The following is a 24,878-nucleotide window of genomic DNA, read 5'->3' on the forward strand; positions in this document are numbered from 1 at the left end:
GGCCTTTGATAGGGAGGAGCGCATGTGGTCATTTTCCTAATGGTTAAAAAATTGAGGTTCATAATTTTTGGCACAAAGAAGTTTCAATTATCTTTAGCAGTCAGATGTCAAATCTAATAATTTGAGATTAAGGCTAACAACATATGAGATTTGAGCCAAGGCAACTTAGAATTGAGCTAAAATCATAAATGAGAGGCCTGTGATTGAAAATATAATTTGGCTCTAGCGAAATCTAGTGTTTTGAGTCTTAATCTGAGTCTACCCTAAAATATTTTGTGCCAGGCTAGATTGGGGCTATGTATCTAAAATATAATTTAATATATTAAAGAAAAAATACATATTATAGGACTAGCCTGAGGGCCTTACAATGTACCCAAATGTGGCTAAAAATGGCCTCAGCCAGAAAGCCCATAGGTTGGCCCAATGCCTCAATTGGGGTATCTCACAAAATTTGAAAAAAACATTTTAAACTTTGTGTATGATCAATGATAGAACTCAAACTACTTGATTTTAAATCCTACCATCAAGAGTAATTATGAGTTTTTTGTACCAAAATAAATATATACTATCAATATTTTAAAATTTAGAAAATTTATTAAATGTACCTAAAAGATGAACTATTTAAAATTTTACTCATTTAATAAAAAATCTCATCAAAATAGATGCGATCATGAATTGGAACAATAAAAAGAGATAAAAGGTTAAATGGTTGATAAATCAAGTATATTTTGATCAATTTTCCTAAATGGTTGATAAGCTTGAGAGAGTGATGTGGACAAAAATCTATGATTCCATCCTATGATTTACAATTCGCTGATCTAGATTAGAAATCACCAATTTGGACTCGACCTACCAATCAAGTGCCTTGTGAGAACTATGATCGGTCCAACTCGAAGATTTGCTTGGTTTTATCAGGATTCGGTCCTACTCGAAGATTTGCTTGGTTTTATCAGGATTCGGTCCAACTCGAAGATTTGCTTGGTTTTTCTATTTTTATTCCTATGATTTACAATTCGTTGATCTATATTTGGAATCACCTATTTGGACTCGACCTACCAATCAAGTTCCTTGTGAGAACTATAATCGGTCCAACTCGAAGATTTGCTTGGTTTTATCAGGATTCGGTCCAACTCGAAGATTTGCTTGGTTTTTCTATTTTTATTTTTAAAATTTGAAAATTTTTATAAACCGTTCCATCCACATATGCAGGCAGTCTAGAAAGTGTTCTTGAAACTTCCAACCAATGTTTTAAAAAATGGTGAGTCAAACCGGACTCGCCCGGTTCGACTTGGAAACACGTGTGCTCGTGCCCGTTCCAACAAAAAACCGGGAACCGCCCGGTTCTAGAGTGGAACCGCCGGTTCCCATCTGGTTTTATCCGGTTCAGCCTAGTTCACACACATAACGCATGACACGCACATGCGAGCGTGCCCCACGCACACTCACACGTGCACACGTGTGTGTCCAAGCACATGTGCGATCGTGCCCCCCCATACACTCACGCGTGTACATGTGCACACTCACGCATGTACACGTGTGTCAAGCGCACGTGCGAGCGTGCCCCACGCACACTCACCCATGCACACGTGTATCCAAACACACGTGTGAAGTTGCCCTAATATTTTTACACACATTTTATAATTCATATTGCATCGGTATTTATATACCAAAGTTGAATACCCATCTTTTGATGTGGGATAATTCCCAAACATCATTAAATGAAAACGAAATTTAAATATAATCTATTAATCAGTAATTTATAATCACATGTAGTTAGATGGCTTGATGGTTATATCTTTGATTTTTTTACTTGAGGTCCCAAGGTCGAATCCCCTTGGGCATGTGTTGCATTTTTGTTGTGTATATAGTGGTTGGTACAAATATAAATATTTTTGTTGTATTCGAATCCCCTTGAGCATGTGTTGCATTTTTGTTGTATATATAGTGGTTGGTTAAATATAAATATTTTTGTTATGTATGTAGTGGTTGGTATAAATATAAATATTTTTGTAAATAATATAAAAGACATAAAAATATGAAAAATAAAAAATTTAATTTTTTATATAACAGTTAATTTTTGTTGTATATAATGGTATAATTATTTTTGTAAATAATATGAAAGGTATAAAAAAAATAAAAATAAAAAGTTTATTCTATTTGAAATCTCCATCTTTCTACTAACGATCTCTTTTACTAAATTTATTATAAAAACCTAAAAAAATAAATTTTTGAAAAATTGAAGTGTTATTTCCAAAATTTGTATGCATTTTATTAATTTTTACATTGATAACCAAATCTTTTATTTTATTTATGAATTTTTACATTATAAATCATGTAATGTACTATTTTTCTTACAGTTGTCAATAATACATTTTAAATTAGATAATATTATAAAATATTTTTAATTTATTATTATTTGTCCAATAAAATAATTATAAAATGTAAGCTAATAATTATAAAATGTAAAATAATAATTATAATTTCAGTATATAATATTATAATTAGTGATGTTGTAATAATTTTGTATTATAGTTAGTTAGGCTGTAATAGTTTGGGTTTTTTTAGCGGGTTACGGTTTTTCGCCATAACGAGATTTTAATGGCCATTCTTTTATTGATTAGTCTACTCTTTATAATAGTCCATATATAATTATATATTTTATCCGTGATAATTCTATGATTTTTCTTTTATGTGATGCAAATTTAATAGTTAAAATAAGTTTATGCAGGGAAAGAACATCTCAATATTCACAAATTGATAAAAAAAATGAAAGTTAATAATGTAGTACCCTCATTTTTTATTGGATTCCTAAAAAACAACATTTAGAATGAATTTTAATAAATTTTTCGGATTTTTTTGAAGCTTTAATCCAACCGATTCAGCTGATTTCCGATCCGGATCGCCGATTCACCGATCAATATCGATTTTTGAAGTGCCCGATCCGGGTCACCAATCCGCTTTTTAAACCATTGTTTGCAACCCTTCTCGTCCCTTGATCCAAGCGGATACGTACGCCCAGCGTCTACGGCAAGCAAAAGCTTTTATGCTCCCAAGGGAGTATACTGACCATTTACTCCCCCCTACACAACCCAATCGAGAAAAGTTTATATAGAGCTGAGGCTCTAAACAATCAAATTAGATCCTACCTCAAAATTTTTACTAAAAGAGATTGTTTTGATGCCCAAATATCTTCAAATTGATCATCTCGATATCAAGATGCATGAACATGAAAAAAAAATGGATTTCAAGTCTTGAAAGTAGTGTATTTTAATCGTCAATTTTCATGATTTTCAAGTTTTCATAAATATCTCGATCTACACTATTTTTGAAGCTTTAAACTTTATAAATAAAGGCGAAAATATATTTTAAACCTATTAAAAAGATTTTCAATATTGAAACCACATTTCTTGATACTATTTGATGATAAGCTTTAATTTTATTGTTTAGAGCCTAGGCTCTATAAAAACTGCAGCCATCTATAAATGTTTTCGACATGGTAAATACTGATTTAAGATTGAATAGAAACTGTTCAATTTTTCAAAGGTAACATTTAAATCAAAATTCAAAATTTTAAATATGTTTCAAAAAGTTAAATCAATAAATTCTTTTTAAGTTAGTTTTCTTTCCAAACGAGCAAACTAACAGTATACTCCCGTGGGAGCAAGTTTCCAAAATTTTAAATTAAATGATTTTTTTGAAGCTAGTTTTCTGCCCAAGATAGGAATCTCACAGCTACTCCCGAGAGAGCATGGTATATGCGCTCACCATAAAGGCTTTGTCTGTTCATTTGCTCCATTTAAAACGAGACTGGTTGTTGAAGACACACCAGTAATGGTAGCCACGCTTACCAGTCAATATGGAAAGCAGAGTGCTCTTTCATTTATAAATTATTCCTTCTTCTCTTCTTCTGAAAGTTTTTAGGGTTTCCATTGAAGGCGATCTGATAAGAGGTAGGTTTCTTTCCTTGAACTAGCGCTAGGGATTGTTGATCGTTTGTCGTAAAAAATCTTTCATAAGTGAGATGCAAAAGTCTGAAACTTTCTAAGAAACGAAAATTTTGGGATTAGGTTTATTTCATTTGAGTTTTATTTTGAGTGTTAGGATCTACAATCCTAAAGCTCTGTACTAGTGAGGGCCATTGCTCTGTGTTCTGTAGATTCCTGCTTCAGAAACTCTCTCTCTCTCCTCTCTTTCTCTCTCTCTCTCTCTCTCTCTCTATATATATATATATATATATATATATATATATATATATATATATATATATATATATATATATACCTATGTTTGTGAAAATTGGCCAATTGTTTATTTTTGGATTGCAGGCTTGATTTTTTTTTTTTAATTTGTGATCACGGTTTCTCTATTTTTCAGTGGATTGATACTTGAAATACAATTGTAATTTAGATGAAAGGCCGGGAAGCTGCTCCGTCTCCAATTAAGAGAATTTTGGTGAATTGTTCAGTCCAGGTTAGTGATAGAGTAATTGTTGTTTGCTACTTCTAAGTTATTAGTGATTATTGCGTCCCAAGTTTGAATGCTTCGGCTGAATTGGCCCAATATATATATATATATATATATATATATATATATATATATATATATATATATATAAGAGTAATGATATTACGAGACCCTCACACCTTGTGTATAGGACCTAAAGGATCACTATTAAATTTAACACAGATCTCTAAAAAAAGTCAAGTCTCGCACCCATTCGATAACTTTTCTAAAGATCTCTACCAAATTTAATGGTGATCCTTTGGGTCCTATACACATGGAGGGTCTCATAGGATCCTTTCTCTCTCTCTATATATATATATAGAGAGAGAGTGTATGTAATTATTGTTGTGGACTTGTGGTCTATGGTGGGATCACACTTTAAAAGATTACAGCATGCATGTGGATTTCTCTTGCTGCAGTGGTTGCACTCTTCTTGGTGGCGTTGGTAAAAACTCTCTTTCTTTGTCATAAGCAAACAGTCAAGTTTATTTCGTGTAAATTTTTTTGATAAGTAACATGTTCAATAACTAGTCCCGCGCCGCCCCCACCCCCCCGCCCCCCCCCCCCCCCCTCCCGTCCCTCCCTCCCTCCCTTCCTTCCTTCCTTCCTCCCTCCAAAAACAAAAACAAAAAAGCAAAAAGAAAAAGGGATCAGTGACATGTTCACTAAATGGAATAGAAATGAAATTATAGAGAATGAACGGAATCGGCTGTCTACAATTTGATTGTGCTTTCTATATATATGGTATTGCTATGGGCCTTAATTGTTTAAAATTACATTGACACTTGGTTTTGGAACTCATGAGAAACCTATATAGATCACCAAGATTGGATATCTGGCTCCCTTGGCCAGTTAATTGGATTTGAGATTTTGCTTTTTTGAAGAGCAAAGAGGCCTGGACTGGAATGGGCTAACCAGGGAAAAAGCCGCTGCCCCTCAAGAGTTTTGCCTCACCTAAATGCATTAATTAACACTTAATAAGAATGAATCACTTGCAGGCTTTGAGATTAGAATAGAGAAGAATGAACTGCAGTATTATAGGAGAACACATCATGACTTTATGTAATCTACTATGAAGGAAAGAAATCTTTAAGATGCCTCTCATGAAGACTATAGAAATGCACTTTATAAATTCCCACAAATCACAAGCTACATACTCAGAGCAGAGAAGTACGTATTGCGTTAGTGGAGAACAACACAATGACACATCCTGGCTTTAGATTACAATGAATGAAAGAAAGTGAGATGCTCCTCATGATGATCTTAAGTAGGGAAACCTCTTTCTCCGTTTCTTTTAATTCCCAAAGCTTAAGCCTTCTAGGAGACTGTTTGATGTAGGATCAAGGGGCATGGCTCCTACGCAAGTGTGACATGGATGAGCTTTAAAAGAACATGAGGGAGCAGTGGAGATATCGACATCTCCTAGTTCAAGTAGGATTGGAAAATGTAAGGTCTACATAGGGTAGGATTTAATGTAAGGAGTTAGGGAAGGGTTTAGATATGATCAGGTCCATAATTTGGTTTTTAAAGGGTTTTAGGGTAGTAATACCTTGCTGTAAATTAAGAGTCCAGCGAGCTACAATTTTCTCTCTCATCTAAAGGTCGCCTCTCTCCGCAATTGATATCTAAAATTTTATTTTTCAAGAATTATTATTATTATTATTATTTTAACCATAGTCCTGCATTGAAATTATAGGGTTCCCATTTCTATTTTTCCCATGCTTGGACTCTTGAAAGCATAGGAAACAAACTTCTTCCAAGTTCTATTTTTCCCATGCTTGGACTTTTGAAAGCATAGGAAACAAACTTCTAAGGACCAGGAAAATATCTGACTCAAAGGTTTCTAATCCTATTAGGATTGGAACCTAATAACTTAAGAAAACTAAAATTAAAACTCAATTAGAATTAGGATTCAAAGGTTTCTAATCCTAGTAGGATTGGAACCTAATAAATTAAGAAAACTAAAATTAAAACTCAATTGGAATTAGGACTCAATAATGAAAAGGAGGAAACCTAACACACTATGCAAAATAAAATTCAGCGCTAATTTGTCCAGCAAAGTTTCAACCACGATTTGTAGCTTGAAACATTTAAATTATAAAAAATCCGGAGGGGTAACGTTATAGATCTTGAAAAAATCTTCGATTTAAGCTTTGGAGCACCCAAATGGACATTCGGTGGAGAATTGTGCCACCAGGAGGGGGTTTGCATCATTTTCCCGTGGTTGGAGAAAACTCGTCCTCGAGTTTGAAATGAGCTTGAATGGGTCCGTCATTTTATCCGTTGTCTTCTCCAATTATTTACTTTAGTGCTCCTAAAAGGTTGGATGGTGTCAAATCCAAATCTTTGAATGGTACCTCATTTGACAAACATATTATCTCTTATGAGGACTCAAGACAAAAAATCAATGTATGTCGATTGAGGAATCAAGACAAACACATCCACTTGATTATGTTTTCCATCATTAATGTTTATGCGCTCACGTCACATATTGTCTTTATTGGGCTGGAGGAGGGCATGTACTACACATCTACATGTGCTCAACGAATGAACCCTTTGGCCATTAGCTCTTCAATGTGCCAACAAAAGCTTGCATCCTTTGTAGGAATCATATGGTGTGCACGCAGGTTGAGAAGAGTAGCTCCAAGAACATGATCTATGGCATGTTGAATATGTCATGGGTGGCAACTCGTTAGGGATCTCATCTAGGACAAAATTTTAGAAGTTTGAGAGAATCTTTTGGACCTCTGAGCCTGAGGGATATTTGGCCTGCTGCTGGTCAAGCTTGACATCTGTTTCAACAAGCGCTTTAAATACCACGTTGTCTTGACTTTCTTCCAAAAAAGTATCTAAGAGTCAAAGAATTGGCTAGCATGGTTATCTTTGTCTCCTAAGGAGTCTCTGTCCCTCTCAAAGGTTCAATGATAATGCTTTTATTATTGACCTTGAAATAGTAGGTATTGGCCTCGCCATCATGCTTGACCTTGTTATTCAACAACCATGGCTGTCCTAATGTGATATGGCTAATGGTCATGGGAGTAAAATGCACCAAACCTGATCTTGAGTGTGAATGGTTCATCCAAAATGCTTTAAGACACCATGTGTTAACATGAGTGATATCATTTACCAAGGCAACCTTATGTGGTTGTGGGTGTCTCTTTATTTACTTGTTAACTGGCTCTTGAGGAGGCAATTTTGTTTAGGCTTCCTCCAAAAATAATGAGGTTGTATATCTTTCCTTCATATTTGCCTTGTGTCAAAAGATGTTAGTCCTTTTGTAATCCTCAGGCTCATCTTTCTGAAGAAACACTAAGGTTGGAGTACAAGGGCTTCATGGGCCCAATGATTCATTATCTCTTATGTGATTATCTTTGTCCTTGCATGCATGATCCACCAAGTTTAAAGCCTTGATTGGACAATGAAAGGCAATATGACCCAGCTCTCAAGCACTTTATGGGGTTGCTTCCCATTTTAGTGTGGTCACTGACAGGGCCTCTTCCTTTCGTGTCATGTCCCTCGAAAGTGATATGAGCTTTTTACTTGGACCGGTTAAGGATTCAGCTACATTTAAAGAGCTCTCTATGTCGTGAAGTGGCTGGTGTGGGTGTAGAGCACTCCTATTGCCGCATACTTGAATATGTCCATCTCTCGGACTGATTGTATTTGTCACACTGGAAGTTGAGTTAGTAGACTCTATAGGACTGAATTAGTCCACTCATACGTTGGAGAGGAGGAGAAACAAGAATATGCTCTTTATGCAACCCCATTCTCGGCGTTTTTTCCAGTTCCATGAAGATAGGTTGTTGATGGTCGAATGCTGGTTATCTTCCCAATTAAGGTAGTTAGGAATCAATGCCTGCCATTCATTTTGTCTCCCAATTACAACATAAGCTCATCTCCTTGTGTTTTGGAGAGATGAGAGCCATAAGTTCGACCAATTTTGCTTGATATGCTTGAACCCGAAGTAAGCTCCCAAGCAACAACTTTCTATAATACCAAAACTGATGTAGGACCAAGCAGCCTGGCTCCTACACAATTGTGACATATGATGTGGGCTTAAAGAAATTGGGACAACAGAGTTTTAGGGTACCGAGGTCTCCTAGTTCAAATAGGATTTGCAAAATGTAAGGTCTAGATGCAGAAGGGATATGATTGAGGTTATGGTGATAGGGAAGGGTTAGATATGATCAGGTCAACAATTAGAGTTTGATTTAGGGTCTTAGGTAGGAATAATTTGGTATAAAATCATAAATTAACTGTCCAGCAAGATGTAATGATGGTTGAAAAGGAAATCTAGGTTTTAAACTTAAGTTTGGATGCTTCAGAGAGTAGGTATATGGTTAGGGTAACTTTTAATCTATTATACCAAGGGTTTGGAGAGGTTGTCTTCGTTTATAGAATGGTTTCTATGGTTTACGAATTTGGTTTTGGGGAACTCTGATGGTGTTGTGCCACACAAGATAGGAAAGAATACGTAGGGAGTGTCTTCAATCCACAAATTAGAGTTTTGAGGAATATCTCCACCAAAATATGAAGTGGCGCTCTAAATATTGGGGAGACTTCTAAATATGGGATAGGTTTGTGGCATCACTCTTGCTATAGAAAAAGTTAAGAGGTCTCTCTCTCATCTTAAGGTGGCCTCCCACCGCCATTGAAAAACTCAACTTCATTTCTCAAGAACTCATCTTTTGAGCCATAGGCCTGCATGGGTATCTACAGAGAGTTCTGTGTTCTATTTGTCAGTATTCAGAATTTTGAAAGCGTAGAAAAAAAAAACTCCAAGCAATATTTGTAACGGAATATTTGTAATATTTTTGAAAGCATAGAAAAAAAAACTCCAAGAAAAAACTCTAACTAAAATATTTGTAATCCAACTACCTAATAACTTAAGAAAACTAAAATTAAAACGGAATTACAATAGGCATTCCAAGCAAATAATTGGGGCTTCATTTATTCTTGGGGGACCGAATAAAAGATTGTGCAATGCAATGATGGAAAAGTGTCGAATGGAATCTTGCCTTTGTGGATGAGTTCTTATGATCGTTCTTATGATCTTATGTTTTATTGGGAAGAATTCCCTAGTTATGGGTGGCTTGGTGGGAGAGAGGCATAGATATCCCCATTTCATTGAAACCCAATAGATGGGAATCAATGTTGTTCTGTGTGCTTTTGAGTTTATTACAATAGTTTTTTATCCTAATTTGGGTTTGGACCGTTTTTTATCAAATCTTTTTCAAGAGATCAATTTTCATATGGAGGGTAGTCACTGGCGAGATTAGTTTGGGTTGCAGTTACCCTGCCAAAGGTTGTATGTTTTTGTCTTCTAGGTTTCATTTCATAAAGCTCTCGTTGGGGATCCCCCACCACATCGAGGCATCTCCAATGATAAACTTAGTTGTTTCCAAGAAAATGTGGGAAAAGTTTATCTGATGGGTTTCCATTTCAATTTGCTGGGAATTGAACCATTACATTTGCGGGAAACACTGATATATTGGGTTTGGCTGAATTGGTATGTTGGCAAGTTAAATATGTTCTTTTTTTAATCAATAGCTTTGTATTAATGAAAGGCATACATTAAGTTGCACTTAAAGTGCATACAAACAGAGAAATGCCTCAGAAGGAGAAGGAGATGGGGGGGATGGTTGGGTTGGAGGGGGACAAAATCAACAGATGTGTGCAGTAAGTGTACAGGTGGTAATAATCTACATGTCCAATCCTTCTTTGGCTACCCAGTCTGTTGAATCATTAGCTTTTCTGTAGGTTTAGCATAGGAGCATCCAATTTAATCACTTAACAATACTACCTCGTCCATGATGTTATTGGGCTCCAGGGGATTGGACTTTCTGGATGCCCGTCGAATGACATTGAGAAAGTCAGCTGCAACGAGGTGTTGGTCAGAGCTGTCCAAAGATATGGGCACTAGCACTAGCCTTAATTATAGTAGAATCCTTGATCGTAATGGGACCTAAAAAGGATCACAAAACTCTGTCCATACAATCTGTGAGAAGTCCCCCAAACATCAAGCAGGCCTTGTTGCCCAGCAAGCTCAAATAAAAATTGGGCTTTGTAGCTAAGTTAAAGATTATGGTAACTTACCGAGACATTGAAGAAAGAGGAAGTAAGAAGAAAACCTTTTATCTTTTTTTTTTTATTCTGACATAGCTGATAACCTCCTTTAAGTATCGATGAACTCTAGATAACTGGTATTAGCCAACTTGCCTTTCCTTTTTCTTTTCTTTTTTTTGTTTTTTGTTTTTTTTCCATATAAACGAAGTGTCAGATAGCATTCATATGCTCGAGAGATCACCATGTATAACATATATTCTCTTCTCCAATACCTTCCTTTTGATTCTCTCCCTCTGTCATTACACCTTGAGAAGTAGAAAGAATTACAATCCCCATTCCACCAGATGAATAGACTGTCGACCTATGATTAAGTAAAAAATATCGGAATACATACCTGTGATAATTAGTATAAAAAGGTCATTTTTGTGATTTGACAAAAGGGGAAAAGCTAAAGCACAGGCAAAGATCTGTATTTGACATACATGTGGATTTGTGTGTTGGTGTGGGAAGAACCTGGAATTGAATATTTGATGGATAAAAATTGGTTTTCACCAAACCAGTGATTTTCTGCATGGATTTTCTCATGAATATGATTTTAAATGAACATCGTTGTTGTAGGCAAGAGCATATGGCCAATGCATTGCTGAAAAGGTTCCTCAGATTGAGCGTGATATGTGTGCAAAGGAGTTTCTTGCACTGAAGGCTTGCATGCAGAATACGGTATGTTTGAGTTATGGCTAGCCTTATACTTCTTAATTACTTTATTCAAGTAAACACGGTTATGATCTTTATTGCTTCCTTTTATGCAGCTCAAGTATAAGGTTTAAAGTCGGTTGCAATATAAAGGAAATATTTAAAGATTATCAAATTCCTTCGCTCTTGTAGTTCGTTTGGAATTGGAGCCCACACTTGTAGTTTTATTTGTTTGTTTCGTCTCATGTGGAGGGTCATAATATGTTTGGAAAACCATCAAGTTCTCAGCCAAGGATTGGCCTGGGTGGATCAGGTGCTCTATCCCATGTTTATATTCAATACCCACCTTTAAGATGCAGCATTCCTGGAGCTAGAGGTTTTTTTTATGATGATGGGAATAAGTTACTCATCTCCCCAACAACTGATCAGGTAAGACGTAATCTATCTACACATGAACACTAAACATGTTTATGGGACATATGTTATTACATTTTTATTCAATGGGCTACAAAGAAAACCATAATTCATTGGGTAATCACCAATGTGGACCTTGAGATCCTTGGGTTCATGTCATATTTTGGTGGTCCCACTCACTCTCCATCACCATCCATGATTTAAAGCATGATGATGAACCACTGATCTTTGTGTTTTACATGGTCTATTGGATTATGGTTTGCTTTACCAGTGTCTTGTTTCCCAAGCAATGAGATCAATGGTTCCAATTGATCTTGCTTGCAGGTATTTTCATGGCAAGTTAGTCGTTACGCATCTTGCGATGCTCCATCTTCAGATTCTGTCAGTGAAGGACCTGTTTTGTCCATCCGGTACTCCCTTGATGGGAATATTATTGCAATCCAAAGATCAAATAACGAGATTGAGTTCAGAAATCAAGGAACAGGTTCAACATTTAATCACAGATGTAGATCAGATCACATATTAGGATTCTTCTGGACAGACTGCCCAACCTGTGACATTGTGATTATAAAGTCGAGGTGGGTACCTTAGCTATTACTTGTAAAGAACATAAGAAACCTGGGCAGGTGGATAGTTTAGAGATGATACTTTGAAATACATTGCATATAGATGTACATTCACCCATGCGTTAGCATGCTTACCTTATTCCATCCAAAGTAAATATTTATGGTGATCTACTCCTTTTATATTGTTTGCTTTGCTGTGAAAACTTTAAATTGTAAGGCATTCTTTTTTAGGATTAAAAGAAGAACTGTCTAATGTCTATCAAAAGAAAAAAAGAAGAAGGCCTTCTCGTTTGCTTGTTTGTGCTTGGCTTAAAATTACCTTTTACTGGTGTCTTATTGATAGTTTTTGTTCTATTTATAAACTGCATTATTTAACTTCATACCTTTAGGGGGGTGTACAATGCATTCCTTTTGCATATAACTCCTGTTCTTTGTTTAATTATAGGTGAGATCTGGAGAAGTTTTGACTTGATTAAATAGCATTATTCATTCCTTTATTTGATGAATTTTTCCTCGATTACAGTTTTTATCCTGATGTATTTATTCTTTTTGAGATGGTTAAACAGGTTTTGTACCCTATAGGTCTTATTATGTTGCATCTTCATTATTACATGCATATATATGATACTAAATATGTGCATAGCATACACATACACGCACATGCACATGCACACACACATATCACACGCACTTCAGCGGTATGATTTGGACTTGGGACACATTGTTGTACTCAACTCCTCACCAATCAAGTCCAAGCTTGAATCTTTTATATTTAATAGTCTATGTATTGAAGTTTACAAATAGCCTCTAATTTTCACCCCAAAAAAAAAAAGGCCTATAATTTTCAGTCCTTTGCCTCGGCAACCTTGGGCATTGTAACCCTATCTCACTTGGTTTACTAAAAGCTTTTAATTGCTATGGTTAGTTTGATTGTCACAATAGATCAAGCATAATAGTGGCTGACCACATGATACTAGTCATGCACATACTTTTGGCAACTTCATCTGATTTCTGATTATCATTTAAACTCTTCAATCATCTGCAAAGCATTTTTTTTCGAAACAGCGCAATGGCCTATATGTGCAACTTCATCTGACTTCTGATTGTCATTTGAAACTTTTCAATCATCTGCAAAGCATACTTTTTTTGAAACAGCGCAATGGCCTTATAACTTTTCTAAACTTCAGTATCAATGAAGTATCTCAACCTTCCCAAGGTCTTTCATATTGAAACTCATTTTTTGTTGCTGATTAAAAAGGACTAGTCACTTACATGACAAGTCTCTTTACAAAGGAGTGTTATGCATCTCTTCTTTTGTATGCTTGAGCATAAAAATGTGCTTCCCTGGCTCAGTCAGGACCCCTATCGAGCTTCAGGTATAACTAAGTTCTCCTTGAGATCGCCCACTATTTTAAAAAGCAGACCGCCCAGCGCCTGGGCGCCCTCCTAGGCAGATATCCATAGTCGCCTGTCTGAACCTGCTAGGCGGCCACCTAGTGCTTGCGCCCTACCCAGGGACAGAAACCCTCCTTGAGGGTATTTTTGGGTCATTTATTTAATACTAAAAGGGCAAAATTGTGGGTTTTAGGTTCATTTGAAACCTAAAATCCATTAGAGGCTACTTTAGAGAGAGAAAATCCAAAAAAAAAAAAAATTCTACTGGGCCGTCCAAGTTCTGGGCGCCCGCCTAGGCGTTGGGCGGCTTGGACCCCCCGACTGCCTAGGTGGCACCTAGCGCTTTTTGAAACACTGAGATTGCTATTTGTGAAGGAATTTTCAACAATGAGTTTGTAGATTTTCCAATGTCTTGTGGCAAGTATTATCCTATTGTTTATCACATGAGAGTTGTCTGTGTGGCATTAGTAAATAAAGAAATATGGGTATCTATGCAAAAGATATGGCCACAGAGTGGCAGGTGGTGGCACGAAGTTGGATGCCTATCAGTAAAGCCCGTGCATCATGGAGGGGCCTCCCTGAAGGGTCCCTAGAGCCCAACTTAGATGAATGCTCTTTTGTTAATCTGGGGACAGTTCAGGTGCTACCGAGGTTGCATTTGTAGGTTGAGCAGGTTAGGGCATGGTGACGTCAGTGCTGCTGAGGCAACTGCCCTACTTGGCTCAAGTTCTTCTTCCAATTTTTCTGGCTGCCCCTTGTAGTCGAAGGTGACTTTCTAAATGTTTTTTGATGGGCCTGGGGTGGAGGCACACCCCATTCAAGCTTGCCAATGTGTTGAAGGAGCTCCTACTTCACCTTTCACACCCATTTAGACCATGGTTATCAGATGTGACTGCAAAATGCATCATCCAGTTGCATCAAAGCAGTGCACATTAATACAATTCAAATCTGCACCTGAATCTACTAAAGCTAATGTTTGAAAATTATATTCTTCTTCGATGACAATTTTTACTAATATAAATCATTTTTGGAAAATAATTTTATTTACTAAGTTTACCGATATATTTTCTTCAACTTCTTTGGTTCTGAAGGATTCTGGTTCTTTATCACTAGGATCTGCTAGTTGGTCGAATTCGATCTCGTCTGTATCAGTTACAGTTCCTGATATGTCATTCTGTAATTCTAATATTTTGATTCTAGTTTTTAATTGTCCTATTTCTGTTTTTATTTCATTTATTTCTTTTTTTAATTCAGATATTGTGGGTTCTCTTTGAAGTATATCTTTTTTATTAATTCGTTTGAGTATCTCAGCAAAATTGTAATCATCTGGTGGTTTGAGTAATGGAATTGGTTTATTTTTTGCTTTTGTTAATGTGATAAATTGGGTAATAATTTCTCTCTTTTCCTCTGGATCGTTTATTTTTTCTATGAGGTCTAATATTAATGTATCTTCTTTGGATAGCATATTACAGGAACATTCTTCTATATTCTGTTCAGATTCAGATTGTTCTGTTGAGGACATGAAATAATCTTCATCTTCTATTTGTCCTATCATTGTAGTATCAGTGGAAGATTCAGAAGAATCATCATCATATATTTGTATTATATCATATAGTTTATTTCTAATGGATTCTTCTAAGATTATAGTAGCTATTTTCTTTTTTATTTTACATTGGCTTTTATAATGGCCAACTTTTCTGCATTTATAACATACAGGTAATTTTCTTTTACCCTTATGGTACTTGTATTTTGGAGAGAATCTTTTTATGAATTTTTCTTTGTTATGTTTTTTATAAGATTTCTTTTCTTTTCTTTCTGTCTTATATCTTTTCTTTTTATGAAATTTATCTCTAGATTTTTCTATATGATATCCAAATTGTTCACAGAAGTCTCCTAATTCTTTTTTACCAGTCATTTTTTGCTTATCTAATTGTTTCTTTAATTTCATGTCGGTACATAGGGCTAATCCTTCTGCACATATTTCTGCAGATAATTCTCCTAATGTATAAATAGAATATGGTATTATTCCTCCATTTTTATTTTTTAATCTAGTTTTTACCTTTTCTGCAAATAAATACGGTAATCCAGCAATAAATTTTTCTTTCGAATGATCCTGCTGGCTATTTTCTCTGCTTAATAGTCTGAAAAAGAAAACATCTTTGTACCATTTATAATGGGATAGGGTTGGACATCTTAAATATTAGAATTACAGAATGACATATCAGGAACTATAACTGATACAGACGAGATCAAATTCGACCAACTAGCAGATCCTAGTGATAAAGAACCAGAATCCTTCAGAACCAAAGAAGTTGAAGAAAATATATCGGTAAACTTTGTAAATAAAATTATTTCCCAAAAATGGTTTATATTAGTAAAAATTGTCATCGAAGAAGAATATAATTTTCAAACATTAGCTTTAGTAGATTCAGGTGCAGATTTCAATTGTATTAATGAAGGTTTAGTGCCATCAAAATATTTTGATAAAACTACTCAAATACTTAATACTGCTGATGGTAGTAGATTATTTATTAAATACAAATTATCAAATGCCATGGTATGTAATAATGGACACTGTTTTCCAACACCTTTTATTATGGTAAAAAACTTAAGTCAGGCAGTCATACTTGGAATTCCATTCCTAACCTTACTGTATCCCATAAAAATTAATAATACAGGATTAGAAACATTTAAAGTAGGACAGACAATTAAGTTTGAATTCTTAGAAAAACCAAAACTTAAAGAAATCAATAGAGTTAAAGACAAAATGGATAATAAAGAAAAGTTTCTATGTTCCCTTAAAATAGAAATAAAATATAAACAAATCGAAGAAGACTTAGAAAACCCTGAGATAATAAAAAAAATTAATAATCTTCGAACTCAAATAGAAACAGAAATTTGTAGTAACCTTCCTAATGCCTTTTGGACAAGAAAGAAACATATAGTAGGATTACCTTACGAAAAGGGGTTTTGATGAATCAAAAATTCTTACCAAGGCTAGACCAGTACAAATGAATACAACCTTATTAGAATTTGTAAAAAAGAAATTGATGAATTACAAAGCAAAAATCTAATAAGAATAAGTGCATATCCTTGGAGCTGTGCTGCTTTTTATGTCAATAAAAATGCGGAAAAAGAAAGAGGCGTACCAAGATTAGTAATAAATTATAAACCTTTAAATAAAGTTTTACAATGGATTAGGTATCCAATACCAAATAAAAAAGACTTACTAGATAGACTTGCTACTGCTACAATCTTTTCTAAATTTGATTTAAAATCTGGTTATTGGCAAATACAAATAAAAGAAGAAGATAAATATAAAACTGCATTCAATGTTCCATTTGGACAATATGAATGGAATGTAATGCCATTCGGATTAAAAAATGCTCCATCAGAATTTCAAAAAATAATGAATGAAGTATTTAACCCATATTATAAATTTATGATAGTATATATTGATGATGTTTTAGTCTTCTCAGATACTATAGAACAACATTTTAAACATATTCATACATTCGTACAAGCAATCAAACATGCAGGTTTAGTAGTATCTATTAAAAAGATAAATCTTTTCCAAACAAAAATAAGATTTTTAGGCCATCATATTCATTATGGTACAATTATACCAATCGAAAGATCTATTCAATTTGCTGATAAATTTCTTGATATTATTTTAGACAAAACCGAATTACAAAGATTTTTAGGATATTTAAATTATATAGTAGACTTTTATGAAAATTTGGCTATAGATGCTAAACCATTATATGAACGGCTTAAAAAGAATCCTCCTAAATGGACAGAGGAACATACTCAAGCTATAAAGAAAATAAAAATTAAAGCTAAAGAATTACCTTGTTTAAATCTAGCTAATCCTAATGCTTTCAAAATAATAGAATGTGATGCTTCTGAATTAGGATTAGGAGGTATTTTAAAACAACGAATAAACTCTAATGAACAATTAGTCCGCTATACTTCGAAAGCTTGGAACTCTACTCAACAAAATTATTCTACCGTGAAAAAAGAAATACTTTCCATCGTTCATTGTGTTATTAAATTTCAAAGTGATATACTTAATACACATTTTCTTATTAGAACAGATTGCAAAGCCGCCACTGATATTCTTACTAAGGATGTGCAAAACTTTGTCTCTAAGCAAATCTTTGCTCGATGGCAGGCAATATTATCATCCTTTGATTTTTCTATCGAACACTTAAAGGTACTACTAACCATTTTCCTGATTTTCTTACTCGTGAATTTTTGCAAGGAGGGCAACACTGATTATTTTGATCCACCAGCTTTATCTTTTCCACTAACTTTGTTTTATGCAAATATGAATAAAAATAATAATACTTCCACTCCTGAGCAAAGGGGCAAAGCCCCTATGGAAACCTCACTGGATATCATTCCAGTAAATATTACTCGGTCACCAATAAGAATAGAACCTGCTTTATCACCCAGTAGTAGTGCTATTTCCTATTCCCCAAATATCAATTATCCAGCTTATTCAAGCCAACCTTCAGCTTCTCCTCCAGCTCCAGTTTTTCAAACCTCTACACCAAAGAAACCAACTTTACCTAGCACAACTCCATATCTCGAAACCTATTTTGTTGCTGATGCAATCATAGAATCCAGACATGTGAATGACAACCCAAATAGTGTTGCTAAGTATTACTTATGCAATAATCTTTGTCCATCTGTAGGTACTAAAACAAGAGAATGGTACGAAATGATTCTGCTAGAAACAGAGTCTATTTCCTTGGTACATTATAATCAAAAGAATTTAAAAATAGTAGCATATTCAAAATTACAAATAAGGAAAGTATTATCTTTTGAAGATTGGGGATCAGACCTTTCCAAAGCCAAGAGAATATATTCCCCAGATTTTCCAAATAAATACTACAGACATGCTGATTACATAGATGCTTGGCATAGGATACTGACACTTCAAAACCCATATAATTCTCACACTTGGTTCTTACAGTTTAAAATGCCTATAAACACTCCATTTCCAAACTGGCTTCGTAACTGGTTTGCAACATGGGGGTCTTTAACCCAAATACTTCCTGAGCCTTTGCAACTCTTTCAAAACCGTTTTATTGAATTCAATGGGAGTGATCCCAATATAGATTACCACTTATATTTTATTGCTATGTATCAAATACCATGGATCGTTAAATGGAATTTTGTGATATCCTCAAATAATACAAATAATTTTGAATATATGTCATGCTTAGGCAAACAAATTGCCATAAAACGGTGGGACGTCTTTGTCTACCATAATATTGAACCAGACAATATACAACTCAAACGAATCCCATTAGCATATGGCTCTCATTCATACTCCAACCCAAATAGTCTAGCAGAATATATTACCATAATGAAAAAGCAAAATCCCAGAGCCACCAAAGAAGAGCTAGAAAAACAACTACTGAAAATATTTGAAGAAGAGGCAGAAACTGCCAGCACACCAAGCACTCCCGAAATAGAAATACCACTTGATACACCAAACCCATCAGGACATGGAATGTCCCAAAAACATACCTTGTATTAACCCAATATGGATACCATAATATTTATGATATGACATAAATATTTATGATATGACCCAAAGCAAAGATGTGACCCAAAGCAAAGCTGATGTGACCCAAAGCAAAGCTGATGTGACCCAAAGCAAAACTGATGTGACCCAAAGCAAAGCTGATGTGACCTAAAGCAAAGCTGATGTGACCTAAAGCAAAGCTGATGTGACCTAAAGCAAAAGCAAAATAGATGTGACCCAGATATGACCCAAATAAAGATGCTCGAGCCACCGACAAAGCCACCTGTCATCAGAAATTCCACCTGTCTCCACAAAAGATGCTCCAACCATCTCATCAACCGGTCTTTTACAACTAAAGCAAGATTCCCGAAGATAAGGATGAATGATCTTCTACAACCATGACCAACCACGTGGCACCCACATACATCTCTTACTTCTCTATAAATAGGGGAGGAAGAGAAACATTCAGTACAACTTCTCCTCTCAGAGAACAGCCTCGCTTCTCATCTCTTTCCATTTCTCTTCTCTTTTAAACCATCTATGTGTGACTGTAACGTAAAAGCCTTACCAGAATATTACCCAGACGAGTGAAAATTATTATGCAGTTACTGTATCTGCACTCTGTAAGTTTTATGAGTCGCTTTGATTTTTAGCTGTTAAGTTTGAGTCTGTAACAGTTTGTTATTACTGTATCTGCACTCTGTAAGTTTTATGAGTCGCTTTGATTTTTAGTTGTTAAGTTTGAGTCTGTAACAGTTTGTTATTTTCAAGTTTACTTCAGTCTGTAACAAGTTTGCTTCAATTTGCTTCACGTTTGTAATAGTTTACAGTTGTTATGATAATACGTGTTGTTTGTAGCATAAAGATATATCAAACTACTTATAATACATGGGTTACTATTGATATTACTCCTGTATCTCTCAACATTATTATAGTATTAAGTCTCTATTTCGGTTATCTAAGACTGATAGTATAGAATCTTTATTAAATATGTTAGAATTGTTTTATGGTTAGAATTGGGTAGATTATTTGTAGATTGGTAGATCTTGGTTAGAATTGGTATCAGAGCCACACCATAGTCTCCAAATATCCTTAAGGTATTAACCCTAAACCTGAAAACCCAAGGGTTCGATATGATCCCAGGATCTCAGAATTTAGCCATAGTATATAGAATATATTACAAAGTTATGACCACATTATGCCCTAATGTTTTACAACATGATACAAGAGGAAAAACAATACTTTTCCAAACCAATATTGAAAAATCTAATACTATTATACCAAAAACCATAGAATGGTCAGAAATTACTCTACCAGAATCATGGTCAATCTACAATGAAAATCATCAGTACCAAGCCCCAAGAATAAATAATATTCCAGAAAGAATATTAGAAAATCCTAATGGTAAAATAGAAATCCAATTCACCAACAATAGAAGAAATAACAGTAAAGATGATTCTGAAATAAAATCATCTACAAAACCTATAATAGAATTACCAAGAAGTTCTACTTCGTCTATAAATCCAAACTTAGAAAGTCTATATAGAACAAGAGAAAATATTATCATCTCACAATAAAGGTCCATACAAAAATCTGAACCAGAAATAACTGACTCAGAAATGGATTTTCAAGTCTTAACTCTAATAGAAGAAAAAAGACTTAACAAAATAGTTTCCACTCGTCTGGGTAATAATCTGGTATTGCTTTTACGTTACAGTCACACATAGATGGTTTAAAAGAGAAGAGAAATGGGAAGAGATGAGAAGCGAGGCTGTTCTCTGAGATGTATGTGGGTGGCTTTGTCGGTGGCTCGAGCATCTTTATTTGGGTCATATCTGGGTCACATCTATTTTGCTTTTGCTTTAGATCACATCAGCTTTGTTTTAGATCACATCAGCTTTGCTTTAGGTCACATCAGCTGTGCTTTAGGTCACATCAGCTTTGCTTTGGGTCACATCAGTTTTGCTTTGGGTCACATCAGCTTTGCTTTGGGTCACATCAACTTTGCTTTGGGTCACATCTTTGCTTTGGGTCATATCATAAATATTTATGTCATATCATAAATATTATGGTATCCATATTGGGTTAATACAAGGTATGTTTTTGGGACATTCCATGTCCTGATGGGTCTGGTGTATCAAGTGGTATTTCTATTTCGAGAGTGCTTGGTGTGCTCGAAGTTTTTGCCTCTTCTTCAAATATTTTCAGTAGTTGTTTTTCTAGCTCTTCTTTGGTGGCTCTGGGATTTTGCTTTTTCATTATGGTAATATATTATGCTTAGACTATTTGGGTTGGAGTATGAATGAGAGCCATATGCTAATGGGATTCGTTTGAGCTCTATATTGTCTGGTTCAATATTATGGTAGACAAAGACGTCCCACCATTTTATGGCAATGTGTTTGCCTAAGCATGGCATATATTCAAAATTATTTGTATTATTTGGGGATATCACAAAATTCCATTTAACGATCCATGGTACTTGATACATAGCAATAAAATATAAGTGGTAATCTATATAATAACACCCTAATGGATCAATTAATATCTAAATTAGAAATTAAAGAGAAAACTTTAAACATTCAAGACAAAGGAAAAGAGAAAATTTTTACAGAAATCCCTGAATCATCTACATTAACCTTACAAGAAGAGACACCCATAATTGCTAACACAATAGAAAATATGGAAGAAGCCTTTACGGAAAATAGTCATGAACAAGATAATAATAATATTCAAAGAATAGTATATGGAAAATCATGGAAACCTTTAACAGCTAGGCCCTATCATCATAGACCTACCCCTGTTGATATACAATTCGAAGAAGATTTGGTAGCCCAGAATATTTCCTATTCAGGAAGATCAATAGTAAATTGGAAGATAGATGGATTATCTGAACAACAAATATTAGACACTATGAAACATATGACCATGTATGCCTCTGCGTGCAAAATGGTAGGCAACCATGATCAAGAGGTCGCCAAAGCCATTGTTTGTGGTTTCACATGATGGCTTCGAGGTTGGTGGGATTTTCACTTACCTGAAAATACAAAACAACAAATTTTGAATAATACTTGCCAATAGACTGTTAAAAATGAAAATAATCAAGACGTCCTATATTCCGAAAGTGATGCTGTTAATACTCTCATTTACACCATCACACTTCATTTTGTGGGGAGTACAGCCTTACTTGAAGCCAGATCTGAAGATTTGTTATCTAATTTAAGATGTCCAACCCTATCCCATTATAAATGGTACAAAGATGTTTTCTTTTCCAGACTATTAAGCAGAGAAGATAGCCAGCAGGATCATTGGAAAGAAAAATTTATTGCTGAATTACCATATTTATTTGCAGAAAAGGTAAAAACTAGATTAAAAAATAAAAATGGAGGAATAATACCATATTCTGTTTATACATTAGGAGAATTATCTGCAGAAATATGTGCAAAAGGATTAGCCCTATGTACCGACATGAAATTAAAGAAACAATTAGATAAACAAAAAATGACTGGTAAAAAAGAATTAGGAGACTTCTGTGAACAATTTGGATATCATATAGAAAAATCTAGAGATAAATTTCATAAAAAGAAAAGATATAAGACAGAAAGAAAAGAAAAGAAATCTTATAAAAAACATAACAAAGAAAAATTCATAAAAAGATTCTCTCCAAAATACAAGTACCTTAAGGGTAAAAGAAAATTACCTGTATGTTATAAATGCGGAAAAATTGGCCATTATAAAAGCCAATGTAAAATAAAAAAGAAAATAGATACTATAATCTTAGAAGAATCCATTAGAAATAAACTATATGATATAATACAAATATATGATGATGATTCTTCTGAATCTTCCACTGATACTACAATGATAGGACAAATAGAAGATGAAGATTATTTCATGTCCTCAACAGAACAATTTGAATCTGAACAGAATATAGAAGAATGTTTCTGTAATATGCTATCCAAAGAAGATACATTAATATTAGACCTCATAGAAAAAATAAATGATCCAGAGGAAAAGAGAGAAATTATTACCCAATTTATCACATTAACAAAAGCAAAAAATAAACCAATTCCATTACTCAAACCACTAGAGGATTACAATTTTGCTGAGATACTCAAACGAATTAATAAAAAAGATATACTTCAAAGAGAACCCACAATATCTGAATTAAAAAAAAGAAGTAAATGAAATAAAAACAGAAATAAGACAATTAAAAACTAGAATCAAAATATTAGAATTACAGAATGACATATCAGGAACTGTAACTGATACAGACGAGATCGAATTCGACCAACTAGCAGATCCTAGTGATAAAGAACCAGAATCCTTCAGAACCAAAGAAGTTGAAGAAAATATATCGGTAAACTTAGTAAATAAAATTATTTCCCAAAAATGGTTTATATTAGTAAAAATTGTCATCGAAGAAGAATATAATTTTCAAACATTAGCTTTGGTAGATTCAGGTGCAGATTTGAATTGTATTAATGAAGGTTTAGTGCCATCAAAATATTTTGATAAAACTACTCAAATACTTAATACTGCTGATGGTAGGAGATTATTTATTAAATACAAATTATCAAATGCCATGGTATGTAATAATGGACACTGTTTTTCAACACCTTTTATTATGGTAAAAAACTTAAGTCAGGTAGTCATACTTGGAATTCCATTCCTAACCTTACTGTATCCCATAACAATTAATAATACAGGATTAGAAACATCTAGAGTAAGACAGACAATTAAGTTTGAATTCTTAGAAAAACCAAAACTTAAAGAAATCAATAGAGTTAAAGACAAAATGGATAATAAAGAAAAGTTTCTATGTTCCCTTAAGTATTTAGGGTTAATACCTTAAGTATTACATATAGCTGCCTAGGCAGCGCATAGCCCACATATGCAGGCACATCACACCATTTAAGTTCCTACATATGTGGATCCTGATCATGGGCAGGAGTAATACTCACAAGCAGGTAGGGCTTCCAATAGGCCAGGCCGACCTGTGGGCTCTTGGGCCTGGCCTTGTAATGGATGCTTGATAAGGGTCGCGTGCCCAGGTTGGGCCTAGTAGGCCTGAAATGTTTTGGGGTAGGGCCTGGGCCAGCTGGCCAGGCTCGAGTCTGCATGAAGAATTTTAAATATATATTTCAGATGTTAAATGAGTTTACATATGATATTTTATATGATTTTATACTCATGTGTCATGTCTTTTTTAGGCCAACCTTGCTCGGGCCACAATGCCATGAATCCAGTTAGGTCCAAGGCTACCCTATTTTCTTTTGGGACGGCCTTAGGCCAGGTCCATTGGCAGCCCTACAAGCAAGCATAAGAAAGTCCTCCCTTACTATATATGCAAGGATTGATTGTTTCTTTCAATATCAAAGCTTGCAACAAAATTTGTGGATTTTCTTGGCATATCGAATTGATTGTATGTTATCATTTGAAGGACAAGGGGCAAGGCCATAAACCAAGAAATCGAGATTTCTTTAGACTCCTTAGTATTTGGCTAAATGCTACATTGTACTTGGCTGCTAAATGCTAATGGTTTTCGAGTGGTATGATACTTACCCTCTGTGTTTTCTTAAATTCATTGAATACATTGGATAATTCTGTCTTACGTACCAGGTATATTCAATATTAGAGACAGTTTGTTACTCTTGGTATGGTGATGATGAAAGTTTGTTAATTTTGGTACGGTGTATATCATC

The 24,878-nt window shown here is 34.6% G+C and overlaps 1 protein-coding gene across 2 annotated transcripts in view; it reads left to right on the plus strand.

Annotated features, from left to right (window-relative positions):
- The first annotated feature begins 3,913 nt into the window (after positions 1 to 3,913).
- The window catches only part of LOC18439340 (C18orf8), a 34,313-nt gene continuing 13,348 nt past the window's right edge, over positions 3,914 to 24,878 (plus strand). Inside the window, exons 1-2 of one of the 2 annotated variants that reach the window (XM_088864383.1) lie at positions 3,914 to 3,950; positions 4,375 to 4,470. Coding sequence is in view for 1 of the 2 variants with exons in the window: in XM_011626979.3 (XP_011625281.1) it covers positions 11,524 to 11,691; positions 12,001 to 12,254 (422 nt within the window). In the remaining variant the exon portion in view is untranslated. Of the gene's footprint in view, positions 3,951 to 4,374; positions 4,471 to 11,509; positions 11,692 to 12,000; positions 12,255 to 24,878 lie in introns of those variants that run through there. The other variant, XM_011626979.3, reaches the window with a different exon arrangement.

The sequence above is a fragment of the Amborella trichopoda genome, chromosome 4, assembly GCF_054954075.1.
Source record: "Amborella trichopoda isolate Santa Cruz 75 chromosome 4, AtrichopodaSantaCruz75HAP2 v2.0, whole genome shotgun sequence".
NCBI classification, from domain to species: Eukaryota; Viridiplantae; Streptophyta; class Magnoliopsida; order Amborellales; family Amborellaceae; genus Amborella; species Amborella trichopoda.